This window comes from Ips typographus, linkage group LG5 (assembly GCF_016097725.1).
Source record: "Ips typographus isolate SLU linkage group LG5, UJ_Ityp_2.0, whole genome shotgun sequence".
Lineage (NCBI taxonomy): Eukaryota > Metazoa > Arthropoda > Insecta > Coleoptera > Curculionidae > Ips > Ips typographus.
In genome coordinates, this window is record NC_138426.1 from 12,976,949 (window position 1) to 12,998,904 (window position 21,956).

The 21,956-nt window shown below is 37.2% G+C and overlaps 3 protein-coding genes across 3 annotated transcripts; 2 read left to right on the forward strand and 1 right to left on the reverse strand.

Annotated features, from left to right (window-relative positions):
• Positions 1-353: 353 nt before the first annotated feature.
• On the forward strand, positions 354-11,978 carry pwn (calcium-binding EGF-like domain-containing protein pawn). Its single transcript, XM_081979743.1, has 17 exons — positions 354-847; positions 4,479-4,810; positions 5,168-5,335; positions 5,392-5,608; positions 5,665-5,809; positions 5,865-6,234; positions 6,292-6,661; positions 6,716-7,235; positions 7,289-7,553; positions 7,603-7,873; positions 7,931-8,147; positions 10,163-10,288; positions 10,344-10,524; positions 10,580-10,729; positions 11,189-11,335; positions 11,407-11,479; positions 11,612-11,978. Exons 1-17 carry the CDS (start codon positions 772-774, stop codon positions 11,725-11,727), a joined length of 3,744 nt encoding a protein of 1,247 aa, XP_081835869.1. The 5' UTR covers positions 354-771; the 3' UTR covers positions 11,728-11,978.
• Positions 8,646-9,857, reverse strand: LOC145729129 (uncharacterized). Its single transcript, XM_081979770.1, has 2 exons — positions 9,142-9,857; positions 8,646-9,023 (listed from the first exon to the last, which is right to left on the reverse strand). Exons 1-2 carry the CDS (start codon positions 9,577-9,579, stop codon positions 8,922-8,924), a joined length of 540 nt encoding a protein of 179 aa, XP_081835896.1. The 5' UTR covers positions 9,580-9,857; the 3' UTR covers positions 8,646-8,921.
• A 3,057-nt stretch (positions 11,979-15,035) lies between the features above and the next one.
• LOC145729191 (uncharacterized) lies at positions 15,036-19,690 on the forward strand. The gene is made up of 8 exons (XM_081979850.1): positions 15,036-15,249; positions 15,306-15,440; positions 15,501-15,627; positions 16,685-16,848; positions 16,901-17,113; positions 17,167-17,329; positions 19,148-19,275; positions 19,328-19,690. The coding sequence occupies exons 1-8, from the start codon at positions 15,144-15,146 to the stop codon at positions 19,465-19,467; spliced, it is 1,176 nt and encodes a 391-aa protein (XP_081835976.1). The 5' UTR covers positions 15,036-15,143; the 3' UTR covers positions 19,468-19,690.
• The last annotated feature ends 2,266 nt before the right edge of the window (positions 19,691-21,956 follow it).

The following is a 21,956-nucleotide window of genomic DNA, read 5'->3' on the forward strand; positions in this document are numbered from 1 at the left end:
CGGAGAAAGTTGGGTTTCCTAAAAAAAAAGCTTCATTGGTTGGGTTGGGTTCCTATAACAAGCTTTCTAAGCATCAGGAACTTCATTCCTTAGTCTTGCATAAGTTAAAGTAATTTTTGTTTGATCTTGCAACATTGTGTTTTCATCTAAAACCCAGGAAAGTTGTTCTAGATAGTTTAAAGCAAAAACGAATCCTGTTGTATTCCAGCAGAAGCTGATACAAGATCAAATACTTTACAATTTTTGAAATAACAATAACAAACACGCTCTAACAAAACGCGGTCCTCAGGAGCCCCACCTGCAGCCCAAGACTAGGTACCATCCTGCGTACACTTCTCGGCGATGGTACCGTTACCTTCACAGTCTGCTGAAAGTACCGCGTACAAACTGTCGTGGATGTGTGTTTCTTCAGCATATTTTGTAAGGATTCACCAAATTTTTTTGGTAATAGTTTCATTTGGTTTTTGAAGCTTCCTAGATTGTGAATGGTGTTCCTAGTGAAATATGTGATTTAAGTGATCGTTTGTTGACCTCAAGTCCGGTGAGCGGATCGAAGATGACCCAAATAACCATCGACGATGTGCTTTACACTTGAAATTCATCTCGTGGCAGTATCGCGTTAATTTGGTGTATGGGCACCCAACAAAAGTGACTTAAGGGTGGTTTTTCGAATTGTATAACTTCCCGAAGGGCTGTCCACCCTTAAAGTGGGGCGTTTTAGTAACTTAAACTGTGACTTTCAATGTCAGGTGAACAGTGAACAACAAAAAAATGGGGTCAGTTCAAATTCCTCGGACACTTGCCGCTTATTGCGTAGGATTACTGTTAGCGTTGATGTCTGGTGAAGGTAGGTCTACAGAGTTCATCAAGTTCTTGTACTGGGGGGTCTTATTTAACAGTTGTAGTTAACACGGCGCTGTTGACACTGTTTCAATTATCATCCTTATTTACCATTCCAAATATGTAAATTGTAATATCTCGAGCAAAGTGAAGAATGTTCTGCGAAGAACCAGTTCAGAATGGAATGCACAATCTGTTGCTTCAGGTGCTTTTGTTGCGTTCGACGGGGTGTTACAAGTGAAATTCTTCGGTTGTCTTAGTCATTAAATTTACTTGGAAATTGCAAGAAATTCACCACCTTGATGATGACTGTAACGTCAACAGAAACGTCATATCCGCAAAAAACTTTCTTTTGTGATAATTGTTTAGTTTCAGTAAAAATAATCTGAAAATGCACTGTTGGAGTTTGGTTTCTGACATACAAAGTGGTAGTAGGAGTTTTCCATTCCAATTATTCTAAAATGCTGCAAAAGTTTGGTTTATGTACAGTTTTTTAGCTCTAGTCTTTAATCAATCAATATACACACATGTGCAGTATTTATGTACGTCACAGCAGTGTTCGTATAGTTTGTGATTGGTCAAAAAAAGCAGCAAGCTGAAAGCTGCTTTTTTGACCAATCACAAACTACGTCCACTGTGTTAATTTTTACGCAAATGAAGCACATGTAACCTTAAGCTTGTAAAACTTTAAATTTATTTTAGACACAAACCCTTTTATGTATGAATTAAAAAATTAATTTTTCTTTAGCAATTATTACCATAAACCACATAAATTCCTGTACAATAGACTATTGTTGGTAAAAATACGCACGCTCCATATTGATATTTGCATAGATTAAAAGCCAGGTTAATCAAAATTGCATCTAACATGTTTCCATATGCGCAGACCTTCACTTACTGATTCATCAAAATCTTGAACTTGCAATCAAGGAGATCTTATGGTACTCAAAGATCACAGATTATGTTTTAGCACGTGTTAAAGAGAGCAGAAACCTATCGGTTTGCATGTAATTTAACCGTTTTGCGGAATTGGTAAGGTATTATTAATTGCAAAGGTTCGGTTTGAATTTAACGGTTTTCGTGTCGGTTGCATAACTTTCTCAGATGAAAATCTTGACTGAAAAAAGGACGAAAGCGGAGATATTTGCATGCATGTAGAAGGAAAAGTTGCAGATTTGCATCTGTTTAGCAGGAATGTTAAATGGCAGCTGGAAGCCGACAGGCTTTCGATTAAACGGTTTTTGAGATTGTTTGACGATTTAAGTGGTAGTTTTAGCTTGTTTGCAGACTTTTTAGATTTCTGATAGATTTTGGTTTTTTTGGACGAAGTGTTTGAATACTGAGAAATAAAGTAGAGAAAGGTAGAGCACTATTCATTTTCATAAAGTAAGTTGTGCAAGATTTTAGACAGTTACATTAGTAAACAAAACATTCCAAAAAAGGATGTTTCTGGGACACTAACATTAAAATACCTGGACGCGCTCTACACCTTAAATAGAAGAAATGTAGAATACGTTATTCCACAATAGTCTTCACTTAAATGGAATTGATTAACTCTTTGGCACACCTTTGACCAACTAACGGTATTCAATAGAAGATCACCAATAATGTTGGTAAATAACGGTGATTTTTCAATTGAAATTATTGATATAATTAGCTGCACGGTATTGCGTGATATACGTTACCAAATCGACAATATTTGTGCAACAAGAAACTTTTTAAAGGCGTCGTAAACCGGACGTGAAGAGGGTATTGTCATCATTAATAGGCTCGGTACAGTACCAACACGATTTGCCGTGTTAAATGCACTGGTAGGACGTTTAGACTGTGCGAATTTCGGTGAATGTACCGCAGTAGAAAGTGGCTTTTAACCAGGCGTGTAGTAGCTACCCAGTATTTTTCTTGGTTCATCGTCGTACCGTTTGTTTTAGTAAAATTAGTCTACATGTGTAGGTACTATTTGTGTAAATCTCAGCACAGTGGGTGTAGTTTGTGATTGGTCAAAAAAGACAGCAAGCTGAAAGCTGCTTTTTTGAACAATCTCAAATTACCCACTGTGTTGTGATTTACACAAATGCTACCTAATAAATAATTTCCAGACCAGTTTCAGGAACTTTTGGAAGCTTCTGGACGGTTTCAAGAAAATTTGGAAGCTTTTAAACTGTTCTAGAAGCTTTTAGATGCTTTTGGAATCTTTTAGGCTATTTCAGGAGCATCTGGAAACTTCTAGATTGCTTTTAAAGCTTCTGAAAGCTTCCAGACCAGTTTTAGGAACTTTTGGAAGCTTCTCGACGGTTTCAAGAAAATTTGGAAGCTTTTAAACTGTTCTAGAAGCTTTTAGATGCTTTTGGAATCTTTTAGGCTATTTCAGGAGCATCTGGAAGCTCTTCTAGATTGCTTTTAAAACTTCTGAAACCTTCCAGACCAGTTTTAGGAACTATTGGAAGCTTCTAGACGGTCTTAAGAGAATTTGGAAACTTTTAAACTGCTCTAAAAGCTTTTAGATGCTTTTGGAATCTTTAAGGCTATTTCAGGAGCATCTGGAAGTTTCTAGATTGTTTTTAAAGCTTCTGAAACCTTCCAGACCAGTTTTAGGAACTTTTGAAAGCTTTTAAACTGTTCTAGAAGCTTTTAGATGCGTTTGGAATCTTTTAGGCTATTTCAGGAGCATCTGGAAGCTTCTCGATTGTTTTTAAAGCTTCTGAAAGCTTCCAGACCAGTTTTAGAACCTTTTAAACTGTTCTAGAAGCTTTCAGATGCTTTTGGAATCTGTTTAGGCTATTTCAGGAGCATCTGGAAACTTCTAGATTGCTTTTAAAGCTTCTGAAAGCTTCCAGACCAGTTTTAGGAACTTTTGGAAGCTTCTCGACGGTTTCAAGAAAATTTGGAAGCTTTTAAACTGTTCTAGAAGCTTTTAGATGCTTTTGGAATCTTTTAGGCTATTTCAGGAGCATCTGGAAGCTCTTCTAGATTGCTTTTAAAGCTTCTGAAACCTTCCAGACCAGTTTTAGGAACTATTGGAAGCTTCTAGACGGTCTTAAGAGAATTTGGAAACTTTTAAACTGCTCTAAAAGCTTTTAGATGCTTTTGGAATCTTTAAGGCTATTTCAGGAGCATCTGGAAGTTTCTAGATTGTTTTTAAAGCTTCTGAAATCTTCCAGACCAGTTTTAGAAACTTTTGAAAGCTTTTAAACTGTTCTAGAAGCTTTTAGATGCGTTTGGAATCTTTTAGGCTATTTCAGGAGCATCTGGAAGCTTCTCGATTGTTTTTAAAGCTTCTGAAAGCTTCCAGACCAGTTTTAGAACCTTTTAAACTGTTCTAGAAGCTACTAGATTGTTTTTGAAGCCTCTAGATCAGTTTTAGAAACTTTTGGAAGCTTCTCGACGGTTTCAAGAAAATTTGGAAGCTTTTAGATACAAAGTTCCTTTGAAATTTCCTATATAGTTTTTACCCTGTATATTCTAGGGGACATTCACACGAACTAATTTAAAAAACATATGAGTATCGTTAGGAATATCACTTTCAATGCAAGACTTTCCCTTATTGTTTTTACCGCTACTGTCGAGCCAAAATATTGTTATTAAAACAATAATTAAGGTCAACAAACACGTAATAATTTCTTTTTGTGTTCATGTAGGTGGCGCTGATTTGTACTCCAACTCGTTTATTTCACCGAATTCGGCTGAAGAAGTTGGAGTTTCTCCCAATTTTGACGAATCTCAGGCTAGACTGATTGACCCCACCAAAACTCCTGGTGCTGTTAATGAAGAAACTTCTTCGAAGGCCAACCTCGAGAGTGGTACCGTTGCGGAACCAAACAACCGGGTACTGAGATCGGCGGTGCCGATCCTGTCCAAGACAACAGCCGGTGACAATTTGCTGCTGTACAAAAACGTCGAAGATGCTTTTGAAAGTAACGATGTGGAACTTTCCGGAAGGCTTGGACATATTATTCAACCCTCAAGAACGGTACTGAGTCATAAATATAGAAATAATTTTTGATTAGTGTAGTTTTAGCAATAATTAAATTACTGGTGGTACCCAGTGTGCGTGGAGAATGGAATAGTTTTCAAGTACCGTTTGGATACGCTTTATTATTATTTTTAAGTAGATTGTTTGATGCAATTCTACAAAGTACGTGGTACTCAACAATTGGCCAGCCAAATTAAGAAAACAACAAAAGCGTGTCCCATAAAAGTTTCTTTTTTTTCTCAGTTTGATTGGACATTTTAATCACGTCATTATGCTTTGTTATAGTAAAATGAAAATATTGTCTGGTTTTGGGCCAAAAATTAATAATGTTTGATGGGAATTTTATACATGCAGGATAGGGACAGATACTTTGGAGAATTACACGCAACTTCAGTTTCTGGGTCGGGGGAAGCCAAAGGGGCTCTGCAGGGCCGGTCCTTGCAAGAGCCCCAGGAAATCACGCCGACTGCCACGACGACGGCTTCTGCTACTCACTCCGTTAGTTTGGAAAAAGCTCGACAGGTATTCACTTACACTTTCCCTGTTTTTTTTCTCTTTAAATCACTATAAATTTACAGGCCAATCCGGACATTCAAGACATTTTGACCGGGCTAGTTAAATTGTTGCATGGCAACGTAAAAGTACAGGCAAATACTGCTCCCCCTGGGTCTGGACGTCCCTTAAGGCCTGTTTCCACCAGGATTAACAATAGAGGGCCACCCAGGATTACGGATGTGCCGGCGTTGCCGCCCGATTTTGACATACCGGCACCGCCTTTGCCGCCTCCTCCAGCTGGTTAGTTTAGTACCACTAACTTATAAATTACACGTTTCACGAAAAAAATAATTAAGGTCCTATGTCTACTCAACCTCCTTACCCTTTCGATTTGCCGCTCAACAATATGTCGCCCAAACGCCCTACGTATGCCAGCAGTAGTGGAGGTAACAATATTCCTTTATCTTCAGACCAACTACCGTTAGGCAACAAAAGACCTGTGTAAGCCCTTTTTTTCCTATTTTGTTCTAAAAGTTAATAATAGGTTTGATAATAGGTTCTACCGCCCAACTACCCGATTACCGTGGAATAAACGCCGTCCAGTTAAACGTCCCAATCCGGACATTCCTCACTATAAACCCATGCCGCCCATGAGTCAGTCGGATATAGTCAGTCTGACCTCGGAGAGGCCTAACGAAGACATTTTGACCTTTACCCTAGGCTCTCAGTTTGAAGGGACTCACTCTGGAGATGAGTACATGGAACAAGACAGTGATTTTGAGGACACGAAGATGGAAAGTGTGGGAGCCAATCAGAACGAGTCCAATTCACAAGATGAAGCAACGACTAATCAGAATGTAGAAGACATTATTACAGATTTCGAGAAAAATAAAGAGAAAGTTCCACGTCCGGAAAAGTCCACAAAGGTTGTTGTACTGAGCTACCCTGGAGGGCACCACTAAATTTTATTTTCACTATTATAGGTTACTTTAGTTACTCCAACTATGAAGTCTGAGTTGTCCATTTTGGAAACTCCAATTTCATTGGTCACTGAAGAGACCAGTGCTTCTTTCACCTCAATCAGCATAGAGCCCACTAGTGTACTAGAGGATGTTATTCCAAGTACTCAATTTTCTAGTGTGTCAAATTCATCTGAAGTTCAAATAGAGGAAGGAAAAACCAATACTCCTATTTTGGAGAGTTCCATGATAGAGTCTACGACTAGTAGTAGTGTTTCAAGCTCTATTGCCACTCCGACTATAACAACAGCATCCTCTGAAACTGCCGCACTTGGTGCAGTTAATGAGACTACTTCCACTAACCGACTTTCAACTACTATTGAACCATCATCAGGTAGACTTTTTACAAACGATGGTCTATATAGTTTTGACTAAATTGTCGTTTTAGTTACCTCAGACTCGTCGAGCTTCTCAACGTCTTCAGAATCGTATCGTCCGCGTCCAGGCATCGTCATTGACGACCCCGACTACAAACCTGGAGGACTGAATAGACAACCAATCCTCACCAGACCACCACTCAACGCCTACGGTGATACCTTTGAGGTCACTATTTCCGCCATACAAGGTCAAAGTCAAGGAGAAGCTGCTGCAGGTCAACCCTACGTCATTCCGGTTGATTTAGACCAGATCAACGGCCATGCTGACGTCATCACCTCAGCAGTGGGAAACGAAGGTTACGTCTCCATCGAAGGTACCAGAACATATCTGAATTTGTTTGGGGAAAACCCTGACCCTACTTCAGTGGCGGCGGTGGGCATAAAACCGACAGCACCCTCGAACAATCAAGTGGTGCATGGAACAGCTTTGGAAGGGGAAAAACCGGTCAAATCTGCCAACCATGGTTCGGTTAAACCAGCACAAAGACGACCATCTTATCGACCCAGACCACAAAGTCAAAGTCCTGTTAGGTAATGTTTTTACGCTACTTTTTTCTTTATGTTACGAAGTTGTTATTTTTTAGGATTGACACGTGTATTGTGGGTGATGATTCCACTTGTGACGTATCCCAGCACGAAATCTGCAGGACTGAAGCCGGTGTAAGTGCTTGTCATTGCAGACCAGGCACAGCCCGAAGAAAACACAGAGACCCTTGCCGAAAAATCGTGGCAGTACTGGTATCTCTAAGAGTGGACAGAATCTACGAAAAACGCGTGGTCTGGGCCAATGAGCTTCTCCAGAAAACCAGCGAAGGCTACGAGCAATTATCTTTTGAAGCTGAAAGAGCGGTTAGAGGACTTGGATGATTTTAACAATTGGTTAAAAACTGTTTTCCAGCTGGATTCAGCCATGTCGATGACACCATTCAGCGATGAGTTTTTGGGGGCCAAAGTGAACAACATCTACCAAGGGGATCGGTCTCAAGGACAAGCTGGAGTGTTTGTTAATATCACATTGCAGCTGGAGGAAAACGCAGATACATCTAGACCGTCAATTAAGGGCGATATACAGAAGCATCTTCTAGGGGTGATTCAGCGTAGAAGCAACAATGTCGGTTATAGCGCTTTGTGGGTGGATAGCCCTCCAGGATCAGTTTCCGGCATTCAAGGTATTTATTTTTGTTCATCCAAAAATAGCTACAAAGTGGTGGAAAATTTGCTTCTAGATTTGGATGAATGCGCTTCACCAGAACTCCACGACTGTCACGCCCAAGCAGACTGTATCAACACTTTTGGTAGTTTTAAATGCGAGTGTCATGAAGGGCTTAAGGACCCTTGGTTTGACAACAAACATAGAGCGGGACGTTTTTGCGAACAATGTCCAGCCTCTCACTGTAATAATCGAGGAGAATGCAAGTTTTCTAATGGACAAGAAGTGTGCACGTAAGTTGTTATAGAGAAAATCAGAATTTTATGCACTTTTAATCTCGCAGGGATTAAAAGTAAATTCTTCCAAATTAAACAATGATTTTATTGAAATTTTATTTATTTGTTAAAGTGTAAGGACGAAAAAGGATAATTAACATAAACATAACTTAAATCTAGTTCTTATTATTATATATATTTACATTTATATTGACTTTGGTGCAGTTTGCAAGGCTAACGAAGGGTGGACAATTGGAAGCAACATTTTAGTAGTAAACATATTCTGCACATACGTAGCAGTCGCCGTTGCCGTTGTCTCATTTTCTGAAATTGATCTTTCTATGGTTGATGCTGATGCCATATCAACATCGGAGAAGACATTGGTGAATATTTGATCGGCAACATTCTTCTTTTGATACAATGAATTTTCTACATAACCTTCAGCAACAGAACTGCTTTTCCAGCCACCATGTCTTTTCAACACATCTATGGTTGATCCAGAGTCGGCAAGTAAAGAAGCTGATGATCTGCGAAAACAATGCCCAGTATATAGGTTTGCGTTTGGTAGTCTCAAGTAGCCAGCAATTCTCCTTGGTAGCTGTCCAAATGTATTTTTTCCTATGGGCTGAGTCATGCATTTCCCATTTTTGTAAGACACAAAAAATCGTGTATGCTTTGTAGGTGGCCTTAGACCAATATACTTTCTCACTAATTCCACTACATTCGTAGAGTTTTCGCCAGACGTTTTTATCACAAACAAGCGATCCTTTCCTGATTTTGTACCCCGTAGATTTACCAGAAAAAAAAGCTTTTATGATCCGAGACATCGTTGCAGTCTAGCTGGCAGAGCTCCTTTCCTCGACATGCTCCAGCGACTCCCATAATCAGCACCACCTGCAACGAAATTGTCTCCTGTCAGTACATTTTGTAGTTTTGTAGACAAAAATAATCAATGGTGTTATTTTTAGTAGTACTATCAGGAAAATATTCAAAGTAAAGAAAATAATCTTACCTTTTGGGCTAGATATTGTTCATCTGGAGCATTTTGAAGAAAATCTCTTATATGGTCGAAATCCAATGTCTTGGACTTCTTCGGCTGATAATGGTCATTCTGTCTCTTTAGAAATGCCTGGAGTTTACTGTATTTGCTGATGTCGACGTGTGCTTCAGATATTATCGTGGCTTTGATCATGGAATATTGGCTCCATAGAGAAGATGCCTTGAGCTTCTTAGACTTCTGCAGGAAGTAAGCCAGGAGCACCTTTTCATCCGTAAAATTCTCTGCATTCTGTTCAACGCACCATTTTTGGTAAACAAGAAACTGTTTTTTGTAAGCCTCGCGAGATTTTTCTGGAAGGCTAGCGATGGCCTCTTGGGCGGCCTCTTCAATGTTCGTTTTCAAAAAATACGATTTTTCTGGACTCACCGTTTGATAACAACTGATTGACATTTGTTTTGTGCCATAGCAACACTTCCAGGGCACAATAAATTTTAAGTGAATCCACCATGCCAACAACAATCAATAACAACTATCAGTAATACGAGAGTACCGTTGTAACCACTGTTAGTTTTGTAACACGTTTCGAAAATGTCTTATTGTGTAACTCATTCAAATTGTACAAACATTCATTCGTTACACAAAATCGATCTTTATTTTTAGTTTCTCGCATTCTAAAGTGCATAAAATAGTATATAAACCTAGGGACTAAAGTGGTTGTATAATTCGCTAAGGGTTTGCTAAGGGTAAACTTGCTAATATACTATAATGAGAAGGTAATTGTTTTGAATGTGATGCTCACTGTCACCTGTCAAAGTTCAGTTTAGTTTCCTATCAAAGTTAAAGAGACAATGGACTGATATCGGCTTTGATCCTTGAATATCAGGAGTTTGATTGGTTGGTCATTCAGGTTGTTGAAGAACGTTGCCATATCTTAGACCACATGAAAAATTTGTTTTAAAACATAGAGATTGATATCTTTCAATACACTTTATATGATTGATGATGAAATTTATAACATAATTATATTGACTAGATGTGTTGGAAATTACTATGGAAGTCAATGCGAACTGGATGGGGAAGTTCTTGGAGTTGCTATTGGAGCCAGTGTGGCCGCCATTATTATTATCGGACTTACTCTAGTGTGTTTGGTAATGTGGAGGTAAGTTTAGAGAGCATCCAACCTGAACATCACACATAAAAGTATATTGTTGTAGTCGAAAATGGAGTCGAGAACAAAAAGCTGCCGTTGGAAGTCCAGTGTTTGGCTACATGGCCACCGCAAGCAACACAGTTAAAACTCCAGTAATGGGGGCGCCACCGTACCAATTGACTTTGGAGGACAGGCTCAGATGGGCTCAAATTGCTGACGTTATGGCGCAAGCCAATCACTATGCAGTAAGCCATCTATGCTTCACACGTTTCGTTTTCTTTAAAATTGAGTGTTTTGCAGCCGGAACCCGGTTTAGCACCCACAAGGCCATCATCAGCTTTGTTTGGGTACCCCACGTTGCCAGTCAACAATACACTGTCAAGGCATTCGATTTATGGTGGAGCTGCCGGTACTTTACCTCCAGTACCATTACCAAGACTGAATTTACAGGTAATAAATGTAGTCAAACCTGTCAGCAGTACTGGCCAATCCACATACAGGTGTGGCGACCATAGAAAAACCGTGTAACGGACAGAGAAACGTAGGTAATTGCATGTGCGGGAGAAAGATAGAAAACAAAAAAAATATCAAGTAGGCCATATTTTTAGCGCGCTGTTGCCAAACGCCGTAAGTAAGTTTGTCGAGGGTATTGAATACTTACGGCGTTTGGCAACAGCGCGCTAAAAATATGGCCTACTTGATATTTTTTTCGTTTACTGTCTTTCTCCCGCGCATGCAATTACCTACGTTTCTCTGTCCGTTACACGGTTTTCCTATGGTCCCTTTTGGCTTTACCACACCTGTATATGGCAGAACTACTGTTTGTGGTTTGTGATTGGTTGACCAACCACAGTAACCACACTGTATTGAGATACGAACTTACTAACCTAAACTGCAATTTTTTTGTAGGCTCAATTAGCTAGTAAAGCCGCAAGCGTACAAAGCATGAAAAATCTGGACAATAGCAGTTCCAGCGAGGAAGAGGACAAAATCGACCTGTTGGGAAGGAATTTCCATGTGCCCAGACCGAAAAGCAGGAGTAGCGCCTCAGTGGCTGTAAGTATCCAAAATAGCAATCTTCAAAAATTCAATATTTTGAAAAAAATACATAAAACAATAATTTTCAGAATCAAAGTGGAATATACTACGACGTTGACTACGACCAAAACGAAATGTACAAACCGAGCGGGATTCCCATGAGTACGTATGGACGAGCACCGTTTTTTAGAAACAATTAAAAAACCAGACACCCTGTACATACAAAGACTGCAAACAAAAATGCACCGCACCGTCGCCATTTCGTCACTAATTGTCGCATTACTTTTACTTTAGAGGTGTTGACCGGAATAGGCGGCTGTAGACTAAGTAAGAAGGAGACCGATTATTGGCTCTACGACGCCTTTAAAAGCCAGGGCAAACGCGACCAAAGTCCCACCACGTCTTTATGACACGCGCGTTCGCTTTTTTGTAGAGTAAAGTGACTAGTCCAGTTCTTAACAATAGAAATGCATGCAGGTTTTCAACGAATTAAAGTTTTTATTTATTTTTTGATTGTTTATTATTAGTAAGTGGTTTTGTAATAAAAATTTAAGTTGTGACTGGTCCCCATGTAAATACTTTTGGTTTATTGAATAATCAACTTATAGATGAAATAATTAGACAGTTGTTAAGTTATACAAATAAACGTATTAACTTATAATGGTTTTTCTTTACAGGTTTGACAAACACACCATAGATCATAAGTTTTAGCTTATTAACATATCAAGTTCGTTGACTTTTTAAAACTATTTAGCAAACGAAAAAAGCTAAAAAATCTCACGATGCACAACCCAAAGACAGGACAGTAATACATTCATAAGCATACATCCTGCTTGATATGTTTACCTATTTGATATGCTTTGTAAACGAATATGTTGTCTCAACCTTTCGGTTACTGATGGTTATATTCGATGCCTCTAAACCACTCAGTTAACTAAATACATAAGTTTTAGAAACTCTTATGAATTGCGCAGATTGTAACCACGAAAAGACTGAAAAATTAACCTTAAGTTGAATAGTTTGCTTTAACATTAGGTCAATCAGCCTGAAGAGGCAATATGGTGGTTGTAAACTAGTGATGGGCGTAAATTTACCGTAACAGGTTATTTAATGGTAAGGTAAAGTAAAATTCAGGGTGACAGGAGAATTTACCAATAGACTGTAATTCCTGGCTGTTTCGACATTAGTAACAAATATCACGTGGTTTTTCGGGGATAACTTACCTAGACAGTCACGTGACCACTGTCAAAATTACTGTCATAAATCTCAAAAACAGTTTTATAATAAATATGGCAAAAAAAACTTTGCAACTTTTGAGCACAGTTTGATAGTCAGGGACAAAATTGCCTGACCCACTTGGAGTGAGAAAATGACAGTTTTAAGCACATTTTTGGAATCCTCATTAAATTTCCTATCCAATAACATAAAAAGCACTACAAAATTTGGTATAGTCAGGAAGAAAAGCGGTGTCAAAGTTTGAACTACCAGAAACACTTTGCAAGGACAGTCAGGGACAAAATCAAGTGTAAAATCCACTTGGAGTGACCGAATCATATTTTTAAATACATTTTTGGAATCCTCATCAAATTTTCTATCCAATAACCTGAAAAAAACACTAGAAAATTTGGTACAGTCAGGGAGAAAAGCGGTGTCAAAGTTTGAACTACCAGAAACCCAGTTTGATAGGACAGTCAGGGACAAAACCGCTTGTAAAACCCACTTGTAGTGAGAAAATGACAGTTTTAAGTACATTTTTGGAATCCTCATTAAATTTCCTATCCAATAACCTGAAAAAACACTAGAAAATTTGGTACAGTCAGGGAGAAAGGCGGTGTCAAAGTTTGAACTATTAGAAACCCAGTTTGATAGGACAGTCAGGGACAAAACCGCTTGTAAAACCCACTTGGAGTGAGAAAATGACAGTTTTAAGTACATTTTTAGAATCCTAATTAAATTTCCTATCCATTAACCTGAAAAATCACTACAAAGTTTGGTACAGTCAGGGAGAAAAGCGGTGTCAAAGTTTGTCCAGCTAGAAACACTTTGAAACGACAGTTAGGGACAAAATCGCCTGTAAAATCCACTTGGAGTGACCGAATCATGTTTATAAGTACATTTTTGGAATCCTCATCAAATTTCCTATCCATTAACCTGAAAAAACTACAAAATTTGGTACAGTCAGGTAGAAAGGCGGTGTCAAAGTTTGAACTACCAGAAACCCAGTTTGATAGGACAGTCAGGGACAAAACCGCTTATAAAACCCATTTGGAGTGAGAAAATGACAGTTTTAAGTACATTTTTGGAATCCTCATCAAATTTCCTATCCAATAACCTGAAAAAACACCACAAAATTTGGTACAGTCAGGGAGAAAGGCGGTGTCAAAGTTTGAACTACCGGAAACCCAGTTTGATAGGACAGTCAGGGACAAAACCGCTTGTAAAACCCACTTGGAGTGAGAAAATGACAGTTTTAAGTACATTTTTGGAATCCTCATCAAATGTCCTATCCATTAACCTGAAAATTCACTACAAAATTTGGTACAGTCAGGGAGAAAAGCGGTGTCAAAGTTTGAACAGCTAGAAACACTTTGAAACGACAGTTAGGGACAAAATCACCTGTAAAATCCACTTGGAGTGACCGAATCATGTTTTTAAGTCCATTTTTGGAATCCTCGTCAAATTTCCTATCCATTAACCTGAAAAAACTACAAAATTTAGTACAGTCAGGTAGAAAGGCAGTGTAAAAAGTTTCAACTACCAGAAACCCAGTTTGATAGGACAGTCAGGGACAAAACCGCTTGTAAAACCTACTTGGAGTGAGAAAATGACAGTTTTAAGTACATTTTTGGAATCCTCATCAAATTTCCTATCCAATAACATAAAAATCACTACAAAATTTGGTACAGTCAGGAAGAAAAGCGGTGTTAAAGTTTGAACTGCCAGAAACAGAAGGACAGTCAGGGACAAAATCGAGTGTAAAACCAAATTGGAGTGAGAAAGTGACTCTTTCAAGCACATTTTGGGAATCCTTTTTCAAATTTCCTATCCAATAACCTAGAAAAATTACATAGTTTGGTACAGTCAGGAAGCAAACCGTTGTCAAAATTTGAACAGCCAGGAACTCAGTATTTGTAATTTATTGGTCAAACTTCTGGTATTACCAGACCATATTTTACTCATGATTTCATCAAATTTTTGAATTGTATGACGTAATCATCATTTTGTTTAATACCTGCTGTAGCAGCTGGTGTATACTTTTTTCACACACAACCTTTCCTTACCTGTAGTAACTTTTAATAAACTGCATGATGATCAGCATTTTAGTATGATATGACTTATATTACAAAGATTCCGTTACATGGTAATTAATTTTCAAAGTTTTAATCTAGTTGAGTCATTCTTATTAACTGTAACAGTTTTTGCCTGATAGTACCTACTAAAGGACAGGACGTTTCGGTGACCTGTTAAGGGGTTGGTGCCCCGTCTTGTTAACAATTTCCTGGTTATCAGTGTGTCCCAAAAAAGTTACAAGCATCAATATTGACACACTGTATCGAGGTTTGGGTGGTATTGTTAACTCCACCCGGAACTTATTTACCGATATGCTAAATACCGTTAATATGCCCATTGAGTCTCAGTCTAATTTGCCTAAAAGCCCGAGTCCTGTTAAACAAACACGGCGAAAGCATAAATAGATGGTGGCACGGTCTTTTGGGAATAGTTCTGGTGTTAGTGTAGTGCGGTGCTGTTATATTAGCTCTAACTACCCTATACATATAACCGCGTTACATAATGCTATAGCTTTTCAGTTGAAAAAAGTTAAAAAATGTTCAAGTTAGTGTGGGTTTTAGTGTATTTGAACGTGGTTTATGGAGGTTTCTTCGACTTAACCGATGTCGACGATCCTTTAGCTCTGTTATGGAACATCCAACGTAAATACCTAAACCAAAAAGTATTTTTTTTAAATTTAACTATTTGAATTATTCAGCTTTAAAAGACAAAATTACACAATGTTACATTGATGAAAATACGATGGGGGTGTGCATGGACAAGGGCAAATGCGTGGCTTCTGGTGGAATCGCCAGCAAGAAAAAATGCGGACCCTTTTTTACTTGTTGTGCTTGTAAGTATACTGTTATAGTGCAAATCAATTTCGTAAATCGTACATCTGTCTCTGATTTAGTTGGTACCAACTGTCATCAAACCTCAAACAAAAAAGTGTCATACTTTAAGTCTAGCCAACTGAACAAAGCCATAACCAATTGCCAGTATACCATCAAGTTGATGAACCCAAACGTCTGTCAAATCAGGTAGGTTGTTTGTCTCACCAAGACAAATTACGTCACGATTTTTTAATTAAAATATCTCAAAAATTGAAAAAGCTAGACAGTTTCTTCAAACGCCATATTGTGGCATTTTCTATCTTCTTCCCAATGACACATAAAAAATCTAGATTGGAGTGCAAATTACAGCTTCACTAGGCTTCAAACCTGGCAACAACGCTGCAAACTCACAAAAAGTGACACAATTTTCGAATTGAAATTTCTCAAAAACTAAAAAAGTTAGAAAATTCGCTCAACCGTCATTTTGTAACATTTTTTATCCTCTTTCTATTGATATATAAAAAATCTAGATTGGAGTGCAAATTACATCTTCACAAGGCTTCAAACCTGGCAACAACGCTGCAAACTCACAAAAAGTGACACAATTTTCGAATTGAAATTTCTCAAAAACTAAAAAAGTTAGAAAATTCGCTCAACCGTCATTTTGTAACATTTTTCATCCTCTTTCTATTGATATATAAAAAATCTAGATTGGAGTGCAAATTACAGCTTCACAAGGCTTCAAACCTGGCAACAACGCTGCAAACTCACAAAAAGTGACACAATTTTCGAATTGAAATTTTTCAAAAACTAAAAAAGTTAGAAAATTTGCTCAACCGTCATTTTGTAACATTTTTCATCCTCTTTCTATTGATATATAAAAAATCTAGATTGGAGTGCAAATTACAGCTTCACAAGGCTTCAAACCTGGCAACAACGTTGCAAACTCACAAAAAGTGACACAATTTTCAAATTGAAATTTCTCAAAAATTAAAAAAGTTAGAAAAAAAAAAAAAAATTGTTAATGTGTGTGAAGTTTATTTTACACCTCTACTGGAAGGGTTTTATATGTTTTTAAGGGAAATCAGTTTACTGGAGCTGTAGCCTAGGTTGTCGATATAAAGTGTCAAATATCAAAATTCACACCATGAAGCTATAAAACTTTCTAGAAAATCCACAAAACCAGTTTAAACGTATTTAGTTGTAATTTACTTGTAAAACAGCTGAAGTAGTTTGAAAAAGATGACTGATTGACTGATCTTAGATTAGATTTTGAAGAATTGTTATTGGCCCCGGCAATTCTCCTCCCACAAACCACTGCAGCCAACAATAATGAAGAAGTATTCAAATGCGCCCAAGACTCCCTTGCCATTACTCCCAATCACTATGGTGTCCCAGTTCTATGCGGTAACAACACTAGACAACACTGTAAGTTTTTAAACAATCACTTGTTGCACTTTAATAATTTTTGTATTAACAGTGTACGTTCATGTAAATCAGAGTAGTGATGCACTGTTGGGAGTGACAGTTGATATCACTCTAGCTGATCGTTTGAATTCTATCAATCAATATCTGCCGCAACCAAAATGGAAAATCAAGTTCACCCAATTGGAGTGTCCGATGAAACGTCACAAGTTTGACTTGGCCCAATATGCGGAAGTGGAGAATATCAACAACGACTTTTACTCTTTAGGTTTGACCATATTTTACCAAGAAAAGGTGGTTAATCAGGGTGGTATATTGCAGCCCCTCAAGGTGCCATCCAGTACTTTACTGAATGGAAAGGAGAAGTGAAATCGTTTGGATTCAATTCTACTTCACCAAAAGATTCGGCTGAAGTTACCAGTTACCCTTCTGGAATACATTATACTATAGCATTTAAAAGACCTACTAATGTTTGTGGCATCAAGTAAGTGAATTTTTTTGTAATGCACCTGTAGAACATTACAAATTTAAATTATCTTAAAATATACAGGGTGGTCCAGTTTTAAATGTCAATAATTCACCAATCCATAGCCAATTAAAAAATAAGTTGACATTCATTATGTCATTTTCCTGAAAAGTGCTTCCTAAGGAAAATACAGCTCTTCAAATTTCTGTTTAAAAAATCGTTTTTTTGTTATAACTGTCAGACCGTTGGAGCAATGATCAATATCAAATTTGGAACAAGCACTTTATTACACGTTATTACGGTCAAAGACCCAAAACTAACCCAACCCAACTTAAAAATTGTCTTGGAAACGAAAAATTCACTTAAGAAGTTTAAAAAATATTATTGTAGCCAGTTTTCATAGTTTCCAGACAAACTGAAAGACTTTAGTTTTGAAAATTGACTTTCCATGCAAATCGAGAGACTTTAATACTAAAAATTGACTTGTAGACATAAAAACTACTTTTTCAAGAACTTGTAACTACAAATTCATACATTTAAACCTTTAAAATTGACTTGAACCCCAAAATGTGACTGAACTAATGAAAAGTGACATCAGAAGCTTAAAATTTGCATTTGAAGTAAGTTTTCATAATTTGAAGACAAATTTCAATATTTTAGTCTTGAAAATAGTCTTAGATGCAGGACATTGACATTAGATTCATGAAAATTGTCTTGAAAACTAACTTTTCGTGCTTTTTACTTTGCTTTTCATTTTCTACGAATTCTGGACTAATTTTAGTGCTTTAAAACTGCTTTCAGCTTGGAAAATCGAGTTTCAAGACTATCTTCACCAAGTTATTGACATAGCAAACTTAAAAAACAATTTTTACATTCTTCATAGACTTAAAATGGCATTCCAAGCTTTGTCACTATTAAATCGACTTCTAGACACCTCAGTGCTAAAAATTCGGGTATTTCTTAACAAACTAGACTGTTTTTAGTGTTTTAAGGCTGTTTTCAGTGCCTCAAATCGAGTTTCAAGACTATCTTTACAAAGTTTTTGACTTATCAGGCCTAAAAGCCAGTTTGTCCACTGACCATAGTCTTGAAAATGTTATTTCAAGCTTCTTCACTATTAAATTGACTTCTACACTCATAGGTGCAATAAATTGTAGCATCTCTAAGAAATTCAGACTGTTTTTAGTGCTTTTTAAGACTGAAAAATCGAGTTTAAGACTATTTCCAAAAGTCAAGTTTCTTCAGTAATAAAAGTAAAAAATGTTGGTAGCAAATGCTACAATAATAGTCTTGAAAACTAATTTTTAGAAATAAAATAGTCCGAAAATTTAATTTACTTCTTGACTTGTTGAAAGTTGAAGAAAATTGAGTTGTACACCAATTAAAGTCTTGAAAATATACTTTTGGACTCTCTTTAGTCCTAGGAAGGTCCGTTCTAGCATTAAAAGTCAACTTTTATACTATTTTTAGTAGTAAAAAATGAGTTTCATGCACAACACAATCTTTGTCTTGATTTCCGGACTTTTTTTAGTTCTTGAATGCCAGTTTCAGACACTCAACCAGGATGGCAGTCTGAGAAAGCGAATCATAAGACTATTCCTAGTAGTAAAAAAGTTTTTAGACTATTCAGTACAAATTTGGACTTTCACAAGTCTTGAATGTTCAGTTTTACACTATAAAACGATTTTTTAAATTGAAATTTGGAGAACTAACGTTTTTCAGAAAAATGACATAATGCAAGTCAACTTATTTTTTGAGTAGCTATCAAATGGTGAATTATTGACACTTAAAACTGGACCACCCTGTATACTATACGTTTCCTTGTAACATTTTTAGGTTTACTCCTGTAACAATGAATCTTCAATATACAATTAGCTGTGTGGATTATCTGTATGTACCGGAATACTATTCATCAAATAGTGATGATACAGAAGAGGTTTGCACCTCGATGGACCCCTTTTACAGTTAAGTATGTCACGAAAATTTCAGCATGTTTAGTAAAAATTAAACTTTTAGGTTTGGTTCCTGGACCGTTTTTCATCAATTTTAAAGCTTTAGGAACGTATCAATACAAAACAGAAACCCAAAACTATGGATTCCACTTACACTACGAATTGTCTGGAAGTAATGGCTGTTCTGAGCTTATTAACAACTAGAGGATATCAATGTTCAATTAATTTTTCAAACAAACTAGTTTTATTAATTCAATAAAAAAGAACAGTCGATGAAGCAAACTTGTGTTTCCTAGTTTGTTGAGACCAACTTATAGATTCCCGTTAAATATATTCAGATTTCGAGGTATTTGTCCAGAAGATGGAGAATCCACTATTTTGTAGCCCTTTTTACCACCCTTTCAATAAAGGAAAAGCTGAAAAAGAACATACTGTTTGCCAAAGCGGAGACAGAGGATGTTTTATTGGTGTTTATTTAGTGGAATGAAGTCTTGAAGCTTCCTTTATTTTGTCCTAAATTTGGAGAGGAAAACTTGCAATGTTGTCAAAGTACAAAAAAATCTAAGAAAAGTGCTAAAGAAGTCTAAAAGTGTATATTTTGCACTTATTGACCAATTTATTTATTCCTGTCAGAAGCATCATAAATTATTCAGTGTAAATGTCTATCGTTGACCAATACCTCCATGAGACAAACTGACTGACTCCATGTTCAAAATAACTTTAGACTAGTAACTGTACAGCTCTACTGTCTGTTTTGCCGCTGTTTGACAGTTGTGACGTGTACATGACAGGTGTCACGTGATACTAAGATACTTAACGTTGATAGATCTACATCAAAACTGTCAAAATACGTGCCGTAAAGCTGTAAAGTTTGTTTTTTTGTTGTTGAGAGTTTTAACTTGCAACTTTATATTTCTACGGTCTGTACAGCTAACATTTGACAGTTATGGGGCAAATCACAAATGTCACATAATACTAGGACTCTGACAATATTGACATTTGAAGGCAGAACTGTCAAAATATGCACCATAAAGCTATAAAACCTCCCTAGATGTAATACCATACAGCATCTGTTTTAAGCTTGTCCTGTATAGCTCTTCTGTCAGTTTTGACTATATTTTACAGTTGTGACGTGTACATGACAGGTGTCACGTGGTAGTAAGACACCTTAACAATAAAATCACGACGTCACAACTGTCAATATACCTACCGTAAAGCTATAAAGTTTGTCTTGTTGTTTCTACTGAAATGCAATAGCTTTAGACTGGTAACTGTACAGCTCTACTGTCTGTTTGGCCGCTGTTGCTGACAGTTGTGACGTGTACATGACAGGTGTCACGTGATACTAAGATACTTAACGTTGACAGATCTACATCAGAACTGTCAAAATACGTGCCGTAAAGCTGTAAAGTTTGTTTTTTTGTTGTTGAGAGTTTTAACTTGCAACTTTATATTTCTACGGTCTGTACAGCTAATATTTGACAGTTTTGGGGTAAATGACAGGTGTCACATAATACTAGGACTCTGACAATATTGACATTTCAAGGCACAACTGTCAAAATATGCACCATAAAGCTATAAAACCTCCCTAGATGTAATACCATACAGCATCTGTTTTAAGCTTGTCCTGTATAGCTCTTCTGTCAGTTTTGACTATATTTGACAGTTGTGACGTGTACATGACAGGTGTCACGTGGTAGTAAGACACCTTAACAATGACATCACGACGTCACAACTGTCAATATACCTACCGTAAAGATATAAAGTTTGTCTTGTTGTTTCTACTGAAATGCAATAACTTTAGACTGGTAACTGTACAGCTCTACTATCTGTTTTGCCGCTGTTTGACAGTTGTGACGTGTGCATGACAGGTGTTACGTGATACTAAGATACTTAACGTTGACATATCTACATCAAAACTGTCAAAATACGTGCCGTAAAGCTTGTTTTTTTGTTGTTGAGAGTTTTAACTTGCAACTTTATATTTCTACGGTCTGTACAGCTAATATTTGACAGTTATGGGGTAAATGTAAAGTGTCACAATACTAGGACTCTGACAATATTGACATTTGAAGGCAGAACTGTCATATTTTGACAGTTCTGCCATATACAGTTTTTACTTTAATATCAGAAAACAATAAAGGACACGATCAAATGGTGCGGAAATCGTAAACAAAATTTATGTAAACCTCACAAAATCGCCTACACGGCAAAGACCGCAGTGTTAACGCTACGAATTATTGTCTTCATTGACTTGCTGCGGTCCAAAATCCTGGATGTTCAGGCAACATTTTCGCATTTATACATTTCGGATAACTTGGTAAAATCGAATTAATGAACAAAAGTTTAGCCCACTGGAGTCCGACCTTTCAAAGCCATAAATTGCGAACCGGCTGCTATCTAGAGGGTTAAAGTTCAATATGACAGAAACTAATAATCTGTTAATAGTTCGCGTAAGTCAAACACGAGCCAAAAAGCAGTTACTGAGACCGGTCCTGATTTTTATTAATGTTAAGTCTACATGTGCAGTATTTGCAGTAAATCACAGTGATGAAAAAACATGTGTCCATGAGGACTTACTCGATAAACCAAGCAGGCTTAAATTTGATAACTGTCACGTGACACTCCCTTTGTGTCCGATAAGCGCGGTCACGTGATAACTGACAGATTATTGTTTGATTAATAGAAGAAAA